We start from the raw sequence: 24,645 nt of genomic DNA, 5'->3' as shown, positions 1-24,645 counted from the left end.
TACAAATGCTGTAAAAGTAAGGAGGAATTGTACGGTAAAGGTATTGTGAATATTTTATAAGCACTAATGACGATTCAGTACACTTTTTCAATAATGATGCACTGAAAGCTACAGCTGAAAGCAATGCATATCCAACTTTTAAAGATTTGGTAGAAAAGGTTAATTTGTCATCATCAACATTTGAAGGATCTTGGAATGGTATCTAACTTTAGTGGGCGGTGTGAAAAAACAGTAAACTATTGACACTGGTGTTTTACCGCTTGTATATTTTCTAGGATGGAAAAGAGTACAATGAGGCACTTGAAATGGATCTTCAAGACTTTTTCTCCAATAAGTCACCCAGACTCTTTCAGAATGGTGCAAAGAAGAACATGTTAGTTCTTAAAGAATGAGATTTAAAAAAAAAAAAAAAAAAAAAAAAAAAACTTAAAATGGTGGAAGAAAGTTGTTTCATATGGGGAATACATAGATGATTAATGTAGTATCTTACTTTTTTTAAACTCTACTTAAAAAAAGGACAATATTTATAGGATGACCTGATGTATTATAAAAGTGAAACCCTCATTCATGGAATGAATGAAATCATTAAGAAAGATGCACATTACATCTTAAAAAATTCTTCTTTTATAAAATTAATTGAAATATGTTTCTAGTATTTTATCTACAACTCTTAACAAAATTTAACTTTTAATTTCCTGACTTTCTACAAACATAGACTGCTTAGCAAATTATGTAACTATAATAAAATTTTTGCATTTGCTACAAAATACAATGAATTAACTACACATATTATTAACATTTAAGTCTTTCTCATTGTTACTATGTAAATTTAAGAAACATGAGGAAATATGCATCTAAAACTTTATACATACATTGAAATGGTTTATCAACTAATTCTGGATACAGAAAAGCAAGGATTTTTTGTAGAAGAGAGATTTCAATTAATTTCAATGTTCCTCCCCCCTGATGAAGTGACACTGAGATTTATTGAATTCCTCTTCTGTTTTTGTTCATTTTTCTTTTAATTTCATAATTTTCTTATATATATATGATTTTATATTTATATATAAATTTTCATATATATATATATAGGGGGTTTTGCTTGTTTGAAATGTTTTGGTTTTAAAATTTTTTAATTTATTACTGCATTTCTATGATTATTTGAAATTTATTAATTATGAATTTCAATTTCTGGTCTTTGTGAAATATTAGTTCTAAATTTCTTACTTTATGTCTTTAATGATAATTTTTCTGCAGCTTAATCCAAGAAAATAACTAGGCATGTTTGTATTTTGTTTTCAAAAGAATTATTTTGTAATTATTTGAATTATTTGTATATATTAAGAATTATTTGCATATATATATATATATACTATCTAGCAGTAAGTATCTGGACACTTATGTTAGAAAAGAAAAACAAAAATTATTCAAATTCAATAGTTCATAGAGCCTCTACGAGTGATAATTACAGCCTCAACCTTCTGGGGCACGCTTTCCACAAATCCATGATGGCTATTGGAACTTTCTTCCACTCGGCTTGCAGAAAACATGTCAGTTTCTTCACCGATATTGGATGGTTGTTGCACCCCTTAATTCAGCAATCCAATTTGTCCTAGAGGTTTTCAATTGCATTCAGATCTAGGCTTTGGGCACATCAGTTCCCTCAGTTAACCCTATTGACATCATACCAATCCATGGTGGACCTCACCACATGACAGCTGGTGATGTCATCCTGAAAGAAAGTAACATGGGTACAACCTGAAAAACTGCCACAACGTATGAAGAACACTGTCATCCAAAATAGTGCAGTAGGCATTGGTGTTCAGTTTACCATAAATACGGACCAAGGATTCAATCCACATGAGGAGAAACATCCAGATCATTATTCCACCTCCGCCAAACTTTATTGTTGGCACAATGCATTTTGGCAGGAGATGTTCTTTAGGCAGATGCCAGACCCAGACCCTGCCATCCAAAAGGTAAAAGGTATATCTAGATTCATTGCTCCACAGAACTCATTTCCACTGATCAAAGGTGCACTGTTAGCATGCTTTGTGCCACATTAACCAAGCAGTGCAGTTGGAGTTTTTTATCAAAGGCTTATGGGCAGCAGCATGCCCAGGAAAACCAAGCAGATATGCTTTTTTATGGATGGTATTCATCCAAACAATAATCCTAGTTGCCTGTTGAAACTCCTGGAGTATGTAGGTCATCAGATGGGTGCGATTCTTTTCAATTTCTCTGGATAGCACCCATCGGTCTTTATCTCGCAGTTTCCTGGATCTGCACATTCCAATCCTTCCAATAATTACCACTCACCTTCCACTTCAGAATTACATAGCCCACTGTCGAATTTGGTTAATTCAGGCCACTAGATATGCCCATTAACCTTTTAACTGTCATCCAAAATGTCACACCCGAATATTACTCGGGCTAATTTTTTTTGAGTGCATCGTATTGTTATACCCGAATATATACCGTGAGATTTTTATTTCGGCTTCAGTTCAACAGATGGCAGCATTTGATTGAAGGTTTCAAAGGATAGAGGTTAAAGTTCAAAGTGCACGGCATTTTTTGATTTTTTGACTTAAAGGCTCATTTTTGGAATAAAAAAAAAATTGACAACTTATGCACCCAAATCATCAAAATAACTTGACAGTTAAAAGGTTAAGGATCGAAAATTTTCGTAATACCTGATGATTACACCTTTCTCGAAATCAAATAACTCTGCACTTAGTGGCACCTTGCATGCCACTAATGACACTGTTGTATCCTACATGATATTTAATGTTAGAGGGCGTGCTGTGTATCAGGATTGCAGACATCGACATTTGCATGGGTGTCCAAATACTTATTGGTAGATAGTGTACGTTATACTTTATATATATATGTGTGTGTGTGTGTGTGTATTATTAGAAAAGTTTGTCATATATCATCTCCAAGAAATAGAAATTTAATTAAAACAATGAATTATTGGAATAAATTTTATTCAGTATTTTAAAATGATAAATTAATAGAATAATATACATATATATATATATAATTGTAAAGATTAATTATAATATACTTTTTAAAGATATAACATATCTTAAAATATTCATTCTGCCAAAGAAATGTAAAACAGTAAAAGACACTAGCTCACACTGTGCTATAGAAGAATGATGGAACTAAGTGTAGCATCTGGACAATTCCAGTACGTTCCCTCTTCATTTACATGTAAATTGTTACAATGCAGACATTTTTATGCCTCTTAAAGTATATGCATTCCATACAATGCTAATTAAACTCATTACCTTAAGAAAAAACATACTATTAAAATAATATATATATATATATATACTTTGCCCCAAAACATCAGATATCCTAGAGATTTTTTCGGGATTCCATGTAATGATTGATTTTTCAAACATTTCTATTATATCAAAAAGAAGATTATCATCAAATTAAAGGCTCTGACAGGACACGAGTAAAAGGCAGATAAAATTTGAATGCAGGCTTATGTGGATGTAAGCCATAGATTAAAACAGAATATGCTTTCAGGAGATTTTGGAGCTATGAGAAATTACAGGCCTATATCGTGAATAGTATTTGGAATTCCTGAACAGAATTACAGACCATTAGTATGATAATGGAAATCATATTATCATGTTCTTTGACAATAAAGACACGGCTTCATTAGTATACACATGTAAAAGTTCAGGTTCAAGATAACATTCAGCAATAGATTTAACCAAATTCACTTTATTATGCACATAAATCAAAATAAGAAATAAAATGTAACATACCAATAAATTAGAAATTTGGCAAAGTGACGATAATTGCATTGATGCAAAAGACAATTACAATAATTTATAACTAAAAAGTACATTAAAATGATTTCCATCTTTCAATTATTACTAGAGGAATCTAATTTTGATACGGATGGTGTGATGTTAAGTTTCATTAACATTTTATTAAACATTTGCCTGCAATATTAAACTAAAATTTGTTTTAGGTAAGATCATAAAAAATATTAAAAAATTTCTCACAGAAGCAGAAGAATGCTTTGTGCCAACAGCTCTGTCTACAGTACGTTTTCCAAATTCCATATGTGAGACTTCATAAAAATTATGCCTGCAATAATAAAAGTGGCTTGAACCCAATACAGCATGAAAATGTAGTATGAATTTAGTTAAACAAAGAAATAACAATAATAAGCTAAATATAAATGCAGTTATTTTAAAATATTAAATTAAAATCAATGCAGACGAATAAAACCTAAATGTATTGATGCAGAATCCTGTTATTACTCATATTAACATTTTTTTTTTTTTTTTTTTTTTTTTTTTTTTTTTTTTTTTTTTACAAAATATCAGCGATGATTTAAACAGACTGGTATATTTGAAGTATGGGCTATCTGCCTAAGAGGGGGGGGGGATGCTTTTTTGAAGGACTTTTTAAGAGAAATTGGCACTTATTTATATTACATATGAGGAAAATTACAAATTTCCCATGCAACCAGCCTGTTTTTACATGGTTTGATCAAGGATCAAAATACCATTATTGAGTGGTCTTAATGCTTTGCCTATTAATAATAATGATTATTACTGATATACATGCATACAAAAGTTCTTACATAATGAAATTTTATTTGGATGAAATACAGAAGATTTTGAAAGCACAAGAATGAAAAACTAATGTGAAATACATATACACCGAAAGGCCATTACATTATGGCCACCCTGTTTAAACATGTAGGACCACCTTTAGCCCTCAAAACTGCTAGTACCTGGCGTGGCATTAACTCTACAAGGTGCTGATAGGTAGTCTGATGTATCTGGTACCAGGCACTCATCAACTGGTCCTGCAATTCCTGCACATTGCGATAGGGTAGCATGGTAGCATGAATTTGGTTTTCCAGGTGGGCCCACAAGTGCTCTATTAGATTAATGCCAAGATGACCCGAAAGTCACTGGAATGCTCCTCAAATCACTTCGTAATGATTCAACTCTTATGACATGGTGCATTAGTTAGTAAACACGGAAATACTGTTGTCATTGAATGGGTAAACCTGGTCTGCAACAAGGTTCATGTAAAGCACAGATATCAGGGATTGTTCTATGGAGATTATGGGTCCTAATGTGCTTCATGAAAACATTGCTCACATCATAATACCCCACCACCAGCCTGTCTCCGTCCAACTGTGGATCTAGGAGCCATCCGATTTGGAAATCGGCGATGTGATGGACCAGAAAATGTGATTTGTCGGAGCATGCAACTTTCTTCCAGTCTTCTAATGTCCAATTCTGATGTTTCTTGGCCTACTGCAGATGCAGCTGACGATGACGTGCTGTCAGTGCAGGGACATGTTTCAGCCTCTGGCTGCATAGGCCCATATGTAGCAATGTATGATGCACAGTGTGTTGAGAAACAGTGTCTGGGTCTCCACTGTTGTAGCTGGTGGTGATTTCGTCTGTCGTAGCTCTTAGATCATGGTGAACAATGTGTAGCAATCTCCGCTCTCCTCTGCAATCAATGCACTGTCAACGACACTCTACTAGCGGGTGACTTGTCATTTCACTATCCATACAGCACTTTTGATATGTGCTTACAACAACTGTGCATGAACAGCCCACTAAACGTGCTGTTTCTGATACTGATGTTCCCAGTCATTGAGCCATAGCGATATGACATTAGTCTGATAAATCAACTGCTTTTCCCATTACGTCACTAATCGCACTTTGTTTGGGAAGACAATACATAGGCACTTTATATACTCCTAACAGCCACACACGTGACTTAGTGAACCTATTGTTATAGATGGAGGGTGGTCATAATGTAATGGTTCTTCGGTGTATTTCTGAAGATCTAACTAAAAATGCACCTTGTGCCCCCTGAAGAAAGTATAGAAATTGATAAAAATCCCTAAAAATCCAAGGAAACAAGTTATCATGAGTAAAATCTTAAACAAGCCAATGAAAGAGGCTATTGTGGTTAAGACCTTTTGTCAGAAAGATCAGACAAAGTGTGACACATAGCTTTCCCATTTCTTATATTTAATAACCACTCATCCCAAAACTACTTTTTTCATTAAAATAAAAATAAACTTTGTAAATGAAGAAGTAGCTTTAGTCCATAACACACTGACTGTTTTATTCAATAACCATTTGCAATCTTCCAGTCAATTTCACAATTCTACTTCAAATAGCCTCTGATAATTTTCAACAAAAAAAAATTCCACTTGGGATTTGAGAATGTTACCTGAAATGAAATTACCTGACAAAGAGTTTTGTGAAGCATGACACAAATGGAAGTTTGAATGTAAGGGCCATATAGTAATGAATATTCTAACTCATCTCAAGCAATTTCCAAGAAATGACTTAAGATATATGTGATTTTGCATTGAAATAATGGAGTAATAACTTTAATATTCATAAATTTCAAACTTTTTTTGTTGTTCACTGTTGGCAGTACACATTAGAATCAATCATTAGACCCAATAATCGATGTTGTCTGAGGGGATAAAACTTAGCACATCATCTAGTTAGTTATAGACAATAGTGAACTCCCAAATGGTGCACAAAAGACACAAGGATTTCTAAATACACAGCAATACTGAAGACAGAAAATTAAACTCCTGAATTGTGTAACAAATTCATTTGCATAACAGAATACAAAAATGCAATACAGCATTTCCATCAAGCATGCATATTTAAATGTCAGACAGATCTGGTTACAAGCTAACTGCCTGATGTCAGCAAATGACTTACAATTCTCGTGCTTTGCAATACCACTTGTGCTAGTACAACATTATAACACTGCATCATCTCACTTTCCAACCTGTTTTCCATAACTTTTAGTTCTGCACTCATCTCCCTTTTGAAGTTATATAGAATCTTCAGACAAATCCTGAGAGAGATGGCTATTTCAAATTATATCTACAAGACAGCATTATACCTTAGAACCTTGAACACGTTAATCTGCTTCTGAATTAATATAATGGTAAGGCAATGTTGACTATTTTAAAACAATATTTTTCCTGGTTTGGGAAATTAAAAGTAATGAATTTTGCAGCATTTCTTAAAGATGAAACTGCTTCTCTAGGAAAATACTCCTATTCACAACTTTTAAAGACAAGTAAGTGTTAAGTCTTCATATTTAGTATGAATGATCATCTCAACACAAGAAAAACTGTGATTTCTGGTTATGCAGGAATTTCAAATTCTCATAATCAAATCAACAAATTACAAAACTGTCAAGTTAACAAGGATCATTCATCATCACTGCTATTCTTAAAAGATGCAATCTAATGATGTACTATATGCTTATGGTAATGCTTTTCCATGCTGTCCAGAATCTACATAAATAAACAAGAATGTCTGTCTGTGTGTTTGTTTGTTCATGATTAACTCAGTCATTACTATAGCTATCGTCACCTAACTTTCCACAATTCTTTTCTGAGTCATGGGAAAAGCTGACGTTCACGATATATATATAAAGTAGAGCTAAAATTAGAGATATTAATCAAAAACTCTGAAAACTCTAATTTTCACACTCATTTGTTTCGAGTGGCAACAGTCTCGCAAGCTACAGATAAAAATTTGCTTCATTTCGAGAAGTGTTGCCACTGCCCCCTTTCAAATCACAGAGTTTGTTAATAAAAAATATCCAAGTTTTATGATGAAATAAAAATAACATTGCCAAAAATTAAATGCATTATTCCCGATTCCAAAAATTTGTGAAAAACTATTTCAACTATTCCCATCTTCGTGCAACTTTGATCAGCCGAGAAATTAATTAAAAACTCTGAAAACAGTTATTTACACACTCATTTTTCCAAGTAGCAACAGTCTCGCACGCTGGAGATAAAAATGCTTTATTTTGAAAAGTGTTGCTACTGCTTTCTTTCAAATAGTATAAAAAATCTGTAAGTTTTACAAAATATATATATATATATAAAGAAGAATGCCTGCTTGTGTATTTGTTTGTGTTATTGATTTCTGATCAATTATGATAAATTTTTTGCCCCATTTAATCAACTAAAATTGAATATTGGATGGAATATAGGTGAAATATTGGATGGAACTGAGCTTTTATGACCATTTGATTTGAAAGACAAAAATCATAAAAACTGCATGCCATTGTTGTTGGCATAATGAGAGAGAATTAGTTTATTTTTCTATTGAAATTTTTTACTTGGGTTCCATATTGTGTCAGACTGAAAAATGTATGACTATGAATCATATTTTTTTCATCGTTAATAGGGAAAGATTACAGTGGTATCATTCCCTCTGTTGTTAGATACACTATTCTTCTAAATCTAACTTAACTGGCATTGAGTACTTTTGCTGGTGTTAAATATTCTTCAGTTAAGGTTCTAACGATAGCTACTACATTTAGTATTCACTGAGGCAATTTAAATTTACCATTCACTGAGGCATTACAGATGAAGTGCTATCTAATAGACATAAGTGTTATTAAAAAAATTGTATCAAAACTTTTCAACCTTTACCCCTGCACTATGTTACTATGCATTGCAAAATTCACTGAAATACAAATCTTTTAAATGCTTACAGAATTTTGAATCATAATAATGTGGTCTGGTATATCATAGCTGGTACTTTTAATGTTGCCAAAACAAGATTACCAAACTTTAAAACATAACACCATCATTATATCAGACACTTTAATTCAACTGATGCACATAAGCATAATATAGGCACATGAATACTATCTTCAATAAGTGGTATCCCTTAGTGGAAACTTTTCTGAAGAAAATTAGCTCATTTTCACATTACACACAGGAAAAACCATGAAGATTACATACCAGCAGCCCATCTGCACAAAAATGAACACAGGACTACTAGTGTCCAATACTTGACCACAAGTGGGCCACCACTAAATTTCAACAGCAAAAATAGCTTTATTAATCAAATCGTTTGATCACAATCTTTATACTTATGCACCCAGAGCATGTTAAATGTAACACAGGCAGAACACAGTATGATCACAATCCCTGAACGAAAGCTTTTTATAATCACTCCCATACGGTTTACACGTATATAATTGCCTTCAAGCAAATGCTCTCAAAATGTGAGCTGCAAGGGAAGTGAAAATAGAAGATCCAGTGATTCCATCACCTTGGATACTCCCGATCAAAGCATGAATGGAGCCATTCTATGCTTTGCAATAATAATGCAGGTTAAAAAATTCTGTCATGTTACTTAAGAACCTCAAAGTGAGCTAATTCTGTCTGATTAGAGAAATTTGTTTCTTAATGCACATAATACTTACAACAAGTCAACACCTCCTTCAGTATTCCAGATAGAAGAGTTTCCAAGTCGACCACCATCTGATGTAATCACAAGTGGAGAATACTAAAGGAAACATATATATATATATATATCTTTTAGAAAACAATTAATATACTATGTATACAATAAACATAAATCAAAATATTATTCAGGCTTAATTCAGGTATAGCCAAGCTTAAAGCTTCAACAGAATAGAATTCTAAGCATGTATTTACATATCCAAAGCCTTCTAATGTGTCTTTAGTCTAAATAAAGCCAAATTTAATGTACATACAGCACAGGCATTAACGGAAAATTTAATACGATAAAAACAATAGACCGAGAAATGGGTCAATAGGATGTGAAAAAATATTGTTATTGGTTAATGGAAGTAAAGTTGGTATATTATACAAATCCTAGAATATCGAGCAGGAATATTCAGACACAAAAATCAGTTCAATTAATAGAGATCCTAGAATACTGCTAGGTTTCTTGAAATACGAAACACAAAAAATCTACTATATCTTGTGGGCAGTAGAACAATGGATCTTCCAGTTACTGCCTGGTTGTGCTAAGCACTATACCAGAGCAGCACGCACAAGACGAATGCAATATTTTCATATTCCTCCACTTAAAGGGTAACTGTAATGAGAGGATAAGACTCAGCCATATACAAGTGCTGATGATTTATTACCTATCATATTTCATTTGAGTCCTAGATTTCAGAGTAGCTGATATGAAAAATCAACTACAAATTCACTGGAAATCAAATGAAGGATCTTTCAACTGCTAGCTTTTCAGCCATAGTAATTAGCTACAGCACAAACACTTTTCTGCCATAGTGATTAGCTACAGCACAAACACTTTTCTGCCATAGTAATTAGCTACAGCACAAACACTTTTCTGCCATAGTTAATCACTACAAAAGAAAAGTATTTATGAGAGGCATGCTTGCAGAGTTATTAGATTTTTTTCAGAGCAGGAAACTAAAAATCAACTATGCTCTTAAAATGTGATTCGAAGTTCGGATCCTCCACTTGGCTAGCATATATGCTGTCATTTACAACATGAACATGCATGGGGAAATGCAATAATTCCTTTTATCACCCACTTAAAAAGTGGCTGGAAGAGAGGAACAACATACAACCAAATACAGATGGTGTCAAATTATTCCTTACTATACTTTATTCTGGTACCAAGTGCAGAACTACGTAGAACTTTTATTCCTGGTGCCAACGGTTTTGGAGCTAGTAGTTGCATGCTACCAAAACATTAAAGCACCATGAAAGCATGCATGGGAAAATGAGTAATTCCTTACATGCCATATTTCATTACAATGGCATAGCTGCCCGCCCGAAATCTTAAAAACTAAAAGATTTTTGGGAAGAAAATTGGTAAGTTTTCCTGCTGTACAGCGATGCCATTTTGAAGGAGCTCCAAACTGACTTAAATTAAGTTTGTAATGCATGATTCAGGATATTGAGCTATTTGTAATAGAATTCCAAGGTAAAATATACTAATATTTAATCAGTTATTCTAAGTTTTATTTTCTTTGCCTAATTTAATTTTGTCAGTTTCTTACACTTTTATACTAAGAAAATCCTGAGTAGTGAAGAAAAGCTTTTATTTATATGAATAACTTTTTAATACAAGGAAAATAAAATTAATAATCAGTGTACATAATATTTGTGTAGACAAAGTTATTAATGTACCATATACTCAAGTAGAATAAAATTAAATACAAATATTTCTAATTAAGCATTGATTGAATCTTCATATAAAAATCTCTAGATGTCTGCAGTAGATTAAGACAACACAGATAAAACGAAATTTAATAGAAAAATCAATAAAATGTAACAAAAAACTCAATTCAAATGAAATAAAATGTAATAAAAAATACAATTCAGATTAAATAAAATGTAACAAGAAAAATCATTCTGAAATTCACTAGGGCTGAGGGAATGAAACTGGCACAATTTAAACTTCATTTATTGCTAAGAAACATTTTCTTCAGAAAAGGCTGAAATTTTAACACTGGGAGATTAGGTAATCTATGGGAAGACTGAGAGATGTGATGAAAAAACAGGAGTTTCCCATTTCACAGCTATGTAGTGGTAAAGATTAATTTTTAAAAAAGGGGGAAAGCCCTTTCATTAAATTTGGTTTATGCAGTTGATGCAGAATGTTAGAGGAAAACATAGAAGGTGTCCCCCCCCCCAGTCTCTCTGCTTAAGTTTCTCCTCATATAGCTCCACTACACCAATGATTCTTTTTTCTTAAAACCTCTTTTAGAGAATGCTTTACTTTATGAAGCCTCTAACACTTTTCTCTATAATGTATAGTATACAACAAAATCATAATATAAATAAATACACATAAATAACTTAAACACAAGAGATTAAGAATGCAAGAAAAAGTTTTTTTAAAGGTTTATTCAATTTATGTTTTATTACTTTGCATATTATTATTATTTAATTATATAATATGCAAAGTAATGAACATGTTTTCAGAAGCAAAACCATAGATTCTAATTGTGCAAGAGTTCAAATTTAATTAATGTGCACTTAATGTACTGGTAATGGTTGCACTTAATATACTGATGTAATTTCTTTTAACATTTGTCATAAAACTGCTTAACTTAATTCTTAAATCACCCTGTTTAAAAATATATATCCCGTTTCTTGTTTTCTATTCTAGTATTTGCAGTCCTCATTTTTATCATTATTATTATTATTATTGTGTTATCTTGTATTCAACTTCTGCATATTGCACTTATTGCATAAAAAATGGATACATTACAAAAAATATTATTTGTTTTTGAAATATATTGCATTAAGCAATTTTAGTGTATTTCATATGATTCTTTTTTCACAATATGATGTAGTTTTATGTAAACAAACAATTAAATATCAATTTTTTTATTAATAATTTTCTTTTTTTTAATCAATTGGATCTTGTTTAGGCTGATCAACTGCCAGTTCATATCTGAGCTACAGACCCTATGATCATCACTGATCCCTTTAAAACTCCAATGACTGCAAAGAAACTATACAACTCTGCTGGGAACTCCTGTGCTACAGCACCAATTTCTATGGCAACATTTTACAGAGGACAAAGAATGATGTTTTAAAGGCACTATCAGCAGTCTGTCATATACACAAGACTGAATTGCTACGCTGTGGTAGTAGTCTAAAGGGTATCAAAATTTACAAAAAAAAAAAAAAGCTTAATATTTATTTGTTTACTTTATTAAACATTTCTTTCAATGTAAGTTGTTTAAGTTGTTTCGTTTTTTATGTGATAATACATTCTCTTTAATTCTATAAACAGACATAATTTCTTGTTCAGTTACAAAGTTCCGCTGTTCAAGTCCTATAATTGCTGTGTCGAGAATACCGACTAATTTGTCAATCGAAATTTTTTCGTTTTCAATAACCTCTGTCACTTTCTTCGTTATCAGAAGTGAATTATAATGATGAGGAATTTGATTTAAATCATATCAAAGACGGAGTACATTGTGATGAAATACTACATTTAGTAAGGAATTATAAGCCAAATAAAATAAAAACATCTGCCCTGAAGATAAGGATAGTGCTGACAGATCAACTTCCAATTCATTGCGCGTGCGCGGCGTTAAAGATAAACAAACGTTAAAGTTTAGATAAACAAAGGATGTGCCTTTATCCATTTTTTGGAACAATTCCATTTTTTGTTTAATGGACTTTGAAACGTACTTTCACTTAGTAGATCCTTTACATATTAGTAAATATATATCAGAAATTCTATTTGACATAATCGAAAGTTCAAGCTTACTTTTATAAAATTGCTCTAACATTCTGCAAAAAATAATAAGCCGAATCCAATTCGAAGATTAAGGAACAACGCAATCTGCAATATTAACTGAATTAGATAATTTTAGCTTAGCTTATACCGTCCGTCATACATTAAACGCGCATTCGTAAACGTATTTTGCGCACACGCATATTCGCAGCCGTAAAGGTCTTACGCGACGCATGCGCAGAAAGTTTGTAGCTTTGAGGTCCGGATTATGGGTGTCCGAATTAACGACTTTTGACTGTATTTTATCTAAGTTTCAAGAATTAAATAAAACAAATGAGATTTTATTAAATCTATCAGAAGTTATTGTATTAAACCTTTATTTTAAAAAATAGATTAATAACTGTATTGAAGGTATTTTAAGAAAAGGTAGCTAGGTGCTTTATTTTTTGCAAATATGGTTAAATAAAGCCTTCTAATTCTGAAATTTCTCAAAATAAAAGGACAAAGTTTTATGAAAATAGTTTGATATGGGTGGGACACTTGTGTAAATACAAAAAATTCTCTACCTTTACATAAAATATTATGTTGACCTAAATCTTTTTAATATGCTTGCTACAAACTGAAAAATTCAATGTATTTCAAAATCTGTAAGAACAAAATTAGAAGATAAAAAAAAGTACTAATTTTGGCAATTAATTATTGGATCATTGGTAAAATATCATGTTGTTGAATGTGTAGCAAGTCATTCTGAAAATAAACATGCCTCCGCAATTTTTTAACATTAAATAAATAATTTTCTCTGTGTAATTTATTAAAAGATGATGGATATTTAAATTTTTTAATCTTTATTTTTCTAGTATTTTCCACACATATTTTTTTAAGCAAATGTCTTTTTGCAAGCACTGTTTACAAGGGGGGAAAAGCACATGTAGGTAATGCACATTCAATTAAATTAAACATTTCATCCATAGAAGTATCTTACAGGTTCTGGAAACAAATACTAATTTTCATCTATCTTAAATTTACTTAATTATGTAATTTTACCATGCTTGTTACAAATTGGTTACTAAACATTGCTACTCAATAGTAATTCAAAATCCATGAGAATGAAAACAGGAAATATATTTTTAAAAAAAGTAACCAATGCATTACTTCATATTGTATGAGTCCTGCGGTGTGGTGAACAAAAATGCATATATCAGAGTTTTTATATTATTTTTGCACTGATTGAATTTTTGCGGAGAGCACTATTTCAAATAAGAGTGTTGGAATAAGGAGCACCATTACAAATAAGGAGGTTCTGCGGCCTGCGCAATCTATGATGTAGGAGAAAAACGAGTGTTAAGGTGGCATTCTCTTGGCAAGGAGGTTACAATGCATAAAGACTTCTTGAAAATATTTTTTTATGCATATCTCCATGAATTTTGCACAATACGTGAAAAATACAGTTGTTTACTAAATTTTTATTTTGCAGTCTTTCTACTCATATAACAACAGATATTTAAAATAAATGCATAATGAATATTTAAATTAATTAGAATTTTTGGATTTTATTTATTTATTCATTTTGCAATTTTATATCTGCTACTTTTGAAGGCAATCTGTGCTACTTTACCTAAAAATAAAACATTTTTGCAAATACCATTCAGTTAAATATTTCTCCCTAGTAATATAACTTTACAGCTCTTGAAACGAATAATACTTTTTTTATTCACCTACATTTAGTTAGTGGGTTTGTTTGGTAAACTTTATTATTATTATTATTTAAAGATGTGAGCCGATAGATGGTGCGTCATGCTAAAATTGATAATTACTAACAAGCAGTTGGCGAGCAGTATAAATTTTGCATCAGTGGGGTTCTATGAAGCATTCTTATCTGTATTGCAAATTTTTCACATGAAAAGCTGCAACAAATACAAGTTGAAATTTTTTTTAAGGAATGCAAGTAATTCTCGTGTATATTTAATAATTTCCACGAAGAAAATCATCACATTTCCATTACAAGAGTCTTATCCATTCAGACACTGTTGGGGCTTTATTGAAAGAGAATGACCGGAGCATTTCTAGGATCAGAATTTAAGAAAAAGAACTCACTACCACTTTTTTGAAGGCATATAATTCAAAGTAAAAGTCCACATTTTATGGAAAGAGTTTACATTCATAAATATAAACTTACCTCTTTTGACTCAACATGTGATACACCTCTAACATGGCAGTCTTGACTAAATTCTTGCTAATGGAGAAAAATAAAATATTTAATACAGCACAAATTAACCCCTTGATGCGCAGTAGTTGTGCCCTGAAACCACCAAAATCCCCCCCATTCTTTCTAAAATTTTTAATCAAAATTGATTACTTATCTTTTAAGGTTGCAATTTTTAGGTCTTTGTACTCCAAATCGGATGCCTTTTAAAATTTGTTTTCAATGATACAAAATAACTTCCTTTTATTAAACAACTTTAAATTTTAAATTTATTCATTACATACCATCCTTTCTACCATAAACAATAAAAATATAGCAATAATTAAACTACACATGTGAACAACCTTTGTAAACTTATGGCATTTTCTTTGTGGTTTCTGGGTGGAACAATTGAGCCAATAAAGCTTTCAACATAGTGAAGAGCAAATGTAAACATCGACTCTTCACAGTGGTTTTTGCTTCTGTGAAGCAGAAGTGTTTATGTTTATGAGGATACTGTTAAGGGGGACTGAAACCACAGAGTTATTATTATTACTAAACAATACGTGCACCTGCACAGTGAAAATGTGTTTTACAATTTCTTGTAAAAAGATCTTTCATAAATTTATTTTTATGTACTTGAAAATGGAAATTGTATAAAAGTTTTATTTAAATTTAAAATATTTTGTAAATATTTTTTTCTATGACTGAGGTTTAAAATGCCTTACAAAGGATTAGATGAATGAAGAACTACCTTCAGATCCAGAATCAGTGGTCTCTGAGGATGAATGTATTGGAGATGGAAATATACTTTTGCCTTTTCTTCCTTCCTGTTTATGAAAAGCTAGAGGATGAAAGTGACGATCAGTCAGAAACTGATGATATAAATTTACCAAGTCCTTTGAGAATCACACAGGTTATGTGCAATAAAAGGCAGAAATTACTTTTACGGAAGATCCAAAACTCATTGATATATTTACAACTTTCTTTACTCTTCCTCACAGAAATTAGTTTATTTCATAGAGATCAGTTTTCTTTACTCACAGAAATTAGTTTTTGAAACTAATTTCCTAAAACTCTTCAGGTTATGATGATTTATTTTGGAATAAACATTGTAATTGGCAATTTGCATTTGAATGATAACAACATAATGCCAAAATGAGAGGATAAACCATTTGACAAACTTTATAAAACTCAGCCTCTTCTGATGCATTTGTCAGGACGATTTGACAGTCTGTTAAGACTAGGAAAAAATAGTCGACTCATAAACACATGATTTCTTTCGAAGGCAGAAGTTCACTAAAACAATACTTGCCTAAAAAAAAACTAATAAAATACTGATATAAGGTGTGGATGTGTTGTGATGAAAGCAGTTAGGCTTGTAAATTTGAAATTTAAAATGTTAAGTGAGCTCTTGTATGGTAAAAATCATAGGGTGTACATGGACAATTTTTTTGCATCTTATGAACTTTTCAAGTTTTTAGAAATGAAAAATGTATTTTATCATGGAACTATAAATACTAAAAGAAAGAAAAACTTCTCAAAACGCTGATAGAAAATGCGAAATTAAGATGAGGTTACTGCCTGTACAGTATAATGGCAAAGTAACTTGTCTTAAATGGAAAGACAAAAAATGTGTTACCATTTTATCTAGCTTGGTCGATCCTATTATTTCATCCATCATAGAAAGCACACCAAAAAAAAAAAAAACTGGTTAGAAAAATCAGATACAATGTCCAAATACCTTTATAGATTATAATAAAAATATAGGTTTTCAGTTAAAAAGCTTATTCGAAATTGACAAAAAAGTAAAAAAACGGTGGCATGCTTTTTCATTTTAAAAAAATCACGCCCTATAAACATAAAAAAAACACAAACTTCATGTGTCAGATGAAAAGAGATTAAAGAATGCAGACTATATGCCAGAAAAATGCAAATCCCAGCAGTGCACATTTTGTAGTACAAGGCAGAAACCTCAGAGAACAAGATACATGTGTCAAACGTGCAGTGCTGGTCTATGCATGTACCAAAAAAACAAAATATGCTTTGAATAGTTTCATAGAAAATAACTTTGTTATTTGATATTTAAAAAAAAAGAATCACTGAATTTTTTTCTTAATCCTTATTATTTGCTTTATTATGATTTAATGTTATAGAAAAATTTACATAAATGTTTATTTGTTATTTTTTCTAATGATTTACTGTAAAATATATACATATAAAACACAATTTTTAAATACCAATTTTCTTTTAATTCATTAATTTCATCATTTATGGTAATGCAATCGGAACAAGGTAAGTTTTCTCCCCCACTACCTCAGTAAGTTTCAAAGTCATAGATGTTCACTGGTTTTACAGTGCAACCACTACCCACAGATAAATGGGCAAGTGTAGATTTTTTTTAAATTCACATATTACTTGTTTCTAGACTTTTTCTGGCTAAAACAGTAAAAATGATATAGTGCGCATCAAGGGGTTAAAGAAACAAAATTTCAGCATTACAATTTAAAAAAATTTTCAAACTAAAACTACTAAATAAATAAATAAATGAAAAGGCTGTTTATTTTAAATAAAACAGCAAAGTAATCTCTACAAATCTAGTCTATGAGCTCTTTCTCCCCCTCTAACAATACTGATAGCAGCTAGTCTTCTAACTTCTTTCAATATTTTCTAAAACTGCTCCAAGCCAGTTCCAAAGGCATAAATAATTTCAAAGGCTGAAGAAACTTTGACTGCTCGGATAAATATCAAGATGAATGAAGCTATTTATTTACATACATATTTGCGAACCTATGACACTCAAAAATCAGGAGATTTTTTTAAGAAATCAGGAGATTTTTCACAATATTAAAAAGACTTTTTAAATGATAAAAATACAGTTTTTAATAATGAATTAACTTTAAGTAATTACTAATTCTTAAATGTCAGCAACACAAAAATACCTTATACGTAAAAATTTTTTTTATTACTTGCATCATTTAAGAAAACAAAAACACACACACAAAAAAAAAGGGGGGGACACTTTAATCAGTTTTCGTACAAATGTTATGAACAGTGGCAGATTTTGTTTTCGTTAAGAAAGAAACTTCATACTGTCAAGATGGCCAACATAATTCTAGACAGTTCACTATATTTTAAAATTCCATCAGCATCTTTCAGTTTTCCAATTAAACTCCACTGGGTGTCAATCCAAGCTGATTTTATAACTTCATCCAAGTTTTCTAATTGTAAACAGCAAAATCGCGACTGCAGTATATCAGTGGCAATATCAATATCATCATCTTTCATGACTAAATGAAGTAACACAGGAAATCTGTTCAAAAAGTATCTTATATCAGAAAAAGATGTACAGTACAAAGTCTTTAACCCGAACTCGTTGGGACTTCAGCGATTCCGAATTAGGGGTTTTTCCAGATAATAGATCATCAATTTAAATCTGGTAAGATGGCATGCAGAAATTATAAAATTAAAAATATGAAACCATAATTTATGAAATAAAGAGCAATTATGATTTAAAAGGTATCAAAATTAAACAAAAAAAAATGTTAATATTTATTTGCTTACTTTATTAAACATTTCTTTCAATCTAAGTTGTTTAAGTTGCTTCGTTTTATGTGCTAATACTTTCTCTTTAATTCTATAAATAGACATAATTTCTCTTTCAGTTACAAAGTTCCGCTGTTCAAGTCCTGTAATTGCTGTGCCGAGAATACCGACTAACTTGTCAATCGAATTTTTTTTGTTTTCACTAACCTCTCTGTCACTTTCTTCATGCCTTTATCCATTTTTTGCAGCCATCCCACTTTTTTTTTTTTTTTTTTTTTTGGATGGACATCGAAACATGCTTTCGCTTTGTAGATTCCTTGGCAGCTCCAGAACTGGAAACTCCTTTTGACATAATCGAAAGTTCAAGCTTACTTTTTATAAAATTTCTCTAACAGTCTGCTAAAATATAATAAGCCGGATCCAATTAGAAGATTAAGGAACAACACAATCTGCAACATTAACTGAAACAGATAATTAGCCTAGCTTATACCATCTGTTACACATTAAACGCGCATGCGTAAACGATACACATGCAGAGAAAGTTTGTAGCTTTGAGGTCCGGATTATAGATCATTCTGGATTATGGACGTCCGGATTAAAGACTTTGTACTGTATTTGCTAGAGCAGGAACATGAGCAACTTTAGCATGCAAAATCACTTCATCGTTGACTGGAAATTTATGCAGTATATGATAACATACTCGACAGAAGTAACTTCTAACATGAAGATAAAACTTATTTTTGTCTTCTTTTGAAAGTTCTTCCACTACTTTTGTAGTTGCAGCTCCTATTACCAAATCTTCATCTTTCTTCTGATTTTCTATTTCACCATAAATCACATCATATATAGAATTATAAGACAAAACACAGGCTGGTTTTACAAAATTTGATAAAATGTCTTTAAACAGATCATAAATCACTGATTGCAAAACATGAATTAATGGAATTCTGCTTTGTAGAACTGTGTTAAGAACATTGAATAATGGCAAAATGAATTGTAAAAAAAGCAAAAAGCTTTGTTAAGATCCGAAGAAAAAAACATAAATATTCATTCTTTACAAGATAAACTTACAGTAATCGGAAAATGTTTCGTGTGTTGAGCAATTTTTTATTTTGAGAGAAATTTGTACCAGTTTTACGCTTATATTTTGCATTTATTTTGAGAACTGCCAGTTGACTTGCTGAATGGTGCAGAAATTACTTTATTTTTCTCAAACCTATTTTTAACAATGGAAGTAGTAACTACATCTCCATTTACTTTAGGTATTTTATAACTTTCAATAGAGCCTTTTATCTTAACTCTTGAAGCATTTACTTCTTCTTGAAAAATTGCAAGAAGTGGCTTCCATTGATCGAGGATTCTAGATAAGCATTTCCTTAAAGACAGCCAGCATGTACACACGTTTCAAAATTTTTCTCATTTCAGTTTTATGCAACTGTTGGAACTGTTTCAATTTTCCCTTCCTTTTGGAACTCCTTTCAAGACAATAATAAATATCACCAATGTGTTCATCCACATTTATTGGTAAAGAAGCTGCATCTTTTTTAGCTGCTAAATTTAAGAGGTGACAGGTGCACCTCATAATCTGCAAATCTGAATTATTCTTTCTTAAGATGCTGCAACACCAGTCTTCAAACCTACCATTACTTACCATTACTGCGAAAATTGGCATCAAAGAACCAGCTGCCCGAATGACACTCATCCGATACATAATTCGCCAACAAAGTGATCGCTTCCAACGTTGCCGCAAAACTCACTTTCTTGGGGGATTGCTGTATGACATTCCCTGACTTTTCCAGATTTTGACTAAAATATTTAAATTTCTTGACTTTTTTTGTCAATTTTCGAATTCCCTGACTTTTTCTGGTTTTCCCGGTAGCGTGGCAACTCTGATAAGTTCTAAAATTATTTTTTAAAATATAAGTCCCATAAATTACATTCTGGTCTTCATATTCAGATACCAATTTAGTCCTAGAAGCAATATTAAGCTACACAGTCACAGCCAGATTTAGACTTGATAAGGCCCTAAGCTATTTGAGATATGGTGCCCTTTATAAATCTGTTATATTTTAATACTATTTATATTATATTTTAATTTGGGGGGGGCAAGAAAGTAGGGACACTAAGCTATAGCTTGTGTTGCCTTATAAGTAAATCCGGCTCTGTACACAGTTCAGATACGCCTATTTATTTACACCATTCAATTTATGATATTAGATTCAATGTACTGTTGTACTTTGAAAGATAGCTTAAAAATCTTATATTCTGTGACTGAACCTTTAAACTGCAGTCTGTCAAGAGAGATCAGGCTACTCTACATACCTACAGCATAATCTAATGAGCAAAATATGAAAGAAAAAAAAAAAACTCTACTAGATATTTGTAACATCAAAACTATTACTCATCAAAAAGTATCGTACATAAAAAATTACATGGTAAGTCAAAAAGAATGATCCTGTTACACATGGGTTACAATAAACCAATGTAATTAGCACATATTTACCTCTGTTATCCAAATTTCTTGGCATACATTATAAATGTTCTGTATGAAATCCTAAGTTTCGTATCACACATTACACATGCTCAATTTAAGATTGTTTTGTCATATGATACAAACAACAATGCCTTTCTCAGTTCACATTTTAATAGAATTTTACCGAGGATGGATGCTTCACAGTGCAATTACCTTTAGGACATCAGACTGATGCATCAAGGATAGCTGAACCACCTACTGAGTCTTCTATACCAAAGAGACCTATAATGATAAGATTCTGGAGATAAGTAAAAGTTCCTCATCAGCTGGACCTCTGGACATCCAAGATGTTGCAATTTTAGAAAACTGCAAGGTGGGAGGATGTTTAGAAACATGAACAAACACAATACTTATAATTTAATTCAGCATGTTTATTATAATACAATCAATCCTAAATTTGGGTTTACCTTCAGAAATTTCTCCACTGAATTACACATATTGCTGTTGCTTCAAATGGCTACATGCTAACAACTTGATGCATTTTTCAGGAATGGCTAACAGCCATCAATCATTTAGCCATCTCATTATCAAGAATGTTGCCCAGAGTGCACCACAGGAGATAACTGAATTACAGCCAGAAGAAGGGAGAAGTTTCATCACAATTATCATGGAGAACAAACACATGAGGGGCAGACAGGATAGACTTACAAATATCTAAGCCTTCTCAGGTATTCAAAAGCAGGCCCAAAGATATGGCAACCAGCATTGCTAACCATTATACTGATCACATATACAACACATACTGAATCAAGTATACAACACACCATCCAGTTGGTTGAACTGGGACTTTTTTTAAAATATTTACTGAGTAGTGATGTTTTTCAGACTCAGATAAGAAATTTTGTAGATTTTTTCCCTGCTTTTTCTATTATAAATAACAGAAGATTTAATATCACATTCTTCCATTATATTCCTGTTTTCATGTTTTAGAAATAGATTAATATATCCAGTTTTTGCTGAATTGTTAAAGTTATTTATTTCCATTTTATCCCTTTCCAACACTATCAAATGTCAAAAAAAAAAATTTAATTAATTAAAATGAAGAAAGCAAAAAATATATAAATGTGAGAATTTAAACAAAGGCCTGACTCAAAATGGCAAGCAACTGTCAAGCTTTATTGAACTAAATGCTAGTAATGCCATCCTGCCATCTTATGGCAGAAATATCAATGAAAACGTGCCGGATTATTGGAGAACTTGAACCATTCAATGCAGAATTATTGGACTTTATTTATCGCACGTTTCCTTTATTTATGGCACGTTTCCTTTTTTAAATGCATTGTTTTTGTGCTACCACTTACATTTAGTTAGAGTGAACTCAAAATGTGGATCATTCATATCACATCAATTGCATTTGGCATGCTTCATGTGTATACTGAAATTACTAGACTGCATGTGTTGCATGATAAAAGGATTATAAATACAGTATCCAAAATGCATGATGTGAAACTCAGATGGCAAAGTTTAATTTGATGTAACATAGGTAAATACATGCCAATTAAATTGCTTGTTAGTGCATTTGCAGCAGGCTGCTTCTTTCTGCCTTACTCTGTATTATAAATAAATTTAAATACTAATTTAACAACAGAACACATACATTAGCTGTGTTTACATTGAATACTTTGACTGTGCCATTCACGGTCCCAATGAGTATCCTGGGATGTCTTTTATTGTAGTTGTAATTCTAGAATTTGGAGAACAAAGATATATTAGAAATAAATGTACAATTAAAGCAGATCACAGTAAAAAAAAAAAAAAAAAAAACTTTTAAATAAACTAGGCTAATATAAAAACCACATATAAATGTTTCTTACAAAAACAAACAAAAAAAAACTTAATCTGCAAATGTCACTATTTCCAAAAGAGAAAATCCAACATTTAGAAATGTGTCTACTAGATTCAAAATTTATGTTTAATTCAACAAGCAATAAACTGTGGACTGAATATATAGCACAGATGCAATAACAGTAAATATTGTTACCTTTTTATGCTGTCAAACCAGAAGGAAGCAGACAAAATTTCTGGTTACGAAACTATTTGTAAACTGCACTAAGATTACACCTGCCAACTTTGTAAGAATGAAAAAAATTGGATGATTATTTAAAAAACAATAATAATAAGGCATGAACAGTAAAGTCTAAGATCCAAAAATGTTGGCATTTCAATAATTGCTGGATTTAAGACCATTGGCTTAAATCTAGTAAGATGGCATGTACACACGGCAACGTTGGAGCTTTATTTGGCTATTGTTTAGGTCAGATAAAAAAATGCTACCCACTCCCAAATCTTCCACAGTCTGAAAGTGTAATCCTGGCCAACACCAATACAATGTCAACGAAATATTGTCACTGGCCATGGTACTACCCCTTAGCTGGTAGGTGTTCAAAAGTGTCATGCAGAAACATTAGTTAGAGGGAAAATTGCATTTATGGCACGTTTCCTTTTATTGAGTATTATGTTAACCATTCCTAGACTCTGTAAGCTGGAGGGAGATTTTATTTTATTTATTTATTTTTTGATTGGTGGTTCAGATATTGTACATCTGGATTTCAGACTTTGTACCACAGTTAGTTTTACAGAAATGGATGTGAGTGGTGTGAATTTTAGAGATGAACAGCAGACAATGATGAATGAAACTCTTTTGCTAATTCTTCAGCAGTTGCATATGGATTTCTTTTTTCACAACATCTGCTACACTATTCCCTTTTTTTAACTCATAAAAGCATGACATGTTTAATGTGCTTTCTATCACCCCATTTTTCTTAAGGGAATATGAAAGCAACAAACTGTTATCTATATGATTGAAAGCCAGAATTTATCTGAATGAAGTTGTCTTTGCTCATTATACATCCATGAAAATCACTCATTTTAACAAGTCCTGCCTGAAAAATCACAGTTACAGGATGACTCAATATACAGTATTTGAAAAATTTCATCTAAAAATTATGAATGTTAGTCAAGGAAAAGTAGTTCAGCAGTAAATTTAAGTTGTTTTTTAAACTGACAAGGGAAAAGAATGGGGACCTATTTAAAAAAACCAAGCAATTTGCACAAAATACAGCATAAACTTAGGACATCATGGATTCTTTTCCTCAATATTCCCAGTTTGGGTTGAATAATTTTGCTTATAAAGCATGCAAGGCCCATTTCCCTAAACAGGTGATGCCTTTGTTGTGTACTTTTAAAGGGACACTATCTGCATTCTGGTCAGATATGAGGCAAGTGTCAAATATCTCAAGGCAGCCAATTCTTTCATCTAGATTTGAACCCAATTCAAACCACTTATGTTCATCAGTTTTATAGCTTAATGACCAAATTTAATGTGCCATATA

General features: G+C 31.6%; 1 protein-coding gene across 1 annotated transcript in view; it reads right to left on the bottom strand.

Annotated features, from left to right (window-relative positions):
* The window catches only part of mahj (LisH and WD40 domain-containing protein mahjong), a 208,664-nt gene that overhangs the window by 35,187 nt on the left and 148,832 nt on the right, over nucleotides 1-24,645 (bottom strand). The window contains exons 28-31 of the mRNA XM_085817765.1: nucleotides 22,911-22,997; nucleotides 15,229-15,285; nucleotides 9,274-9,356; nucleotides 4,029-4,113 (exon numbers count right to left, since the gene is read on the bottom strand). Of these exons, the coding sequence (XP_085673891.1) occupies nucleotides 4,029-4,113; nucleotides 9,274-9,356; nucleotides 15,229-15,285; nucleotides 22,911-22,997 (312 nt within the window). The remainder of the gene's footprint in view (nucleotides 1-4,028; nucleotides 4,114-9,273; nucleotides 9,357-15,228; nucleotides 15,286-22,910; nucleotides 22,998-24,645) is intronic.

The sequence above is a fragment of the Stegodyphus dumicola genome, chromosome 1 (genome assembly GCF_044657685.1).
Source record: "Stegodyphus dumicola isolate Sdum_Otavi_A_Nest chromosome 1, ASM4465768v1".
In the NCBI taxonomy this organism is placed as follows: domain Eukaryota; kingdom Metazoa; phylum Arthropoda; class Arachnida; order Araneae; family Eresidae; genus Stegodyphus; species Stegodyphus dumicola.
The sequence above is the reverse complement of the archived record's forward strand: the minus strand, read 5'-3'. Positions and strand labels throughout refer to the sequence as shown.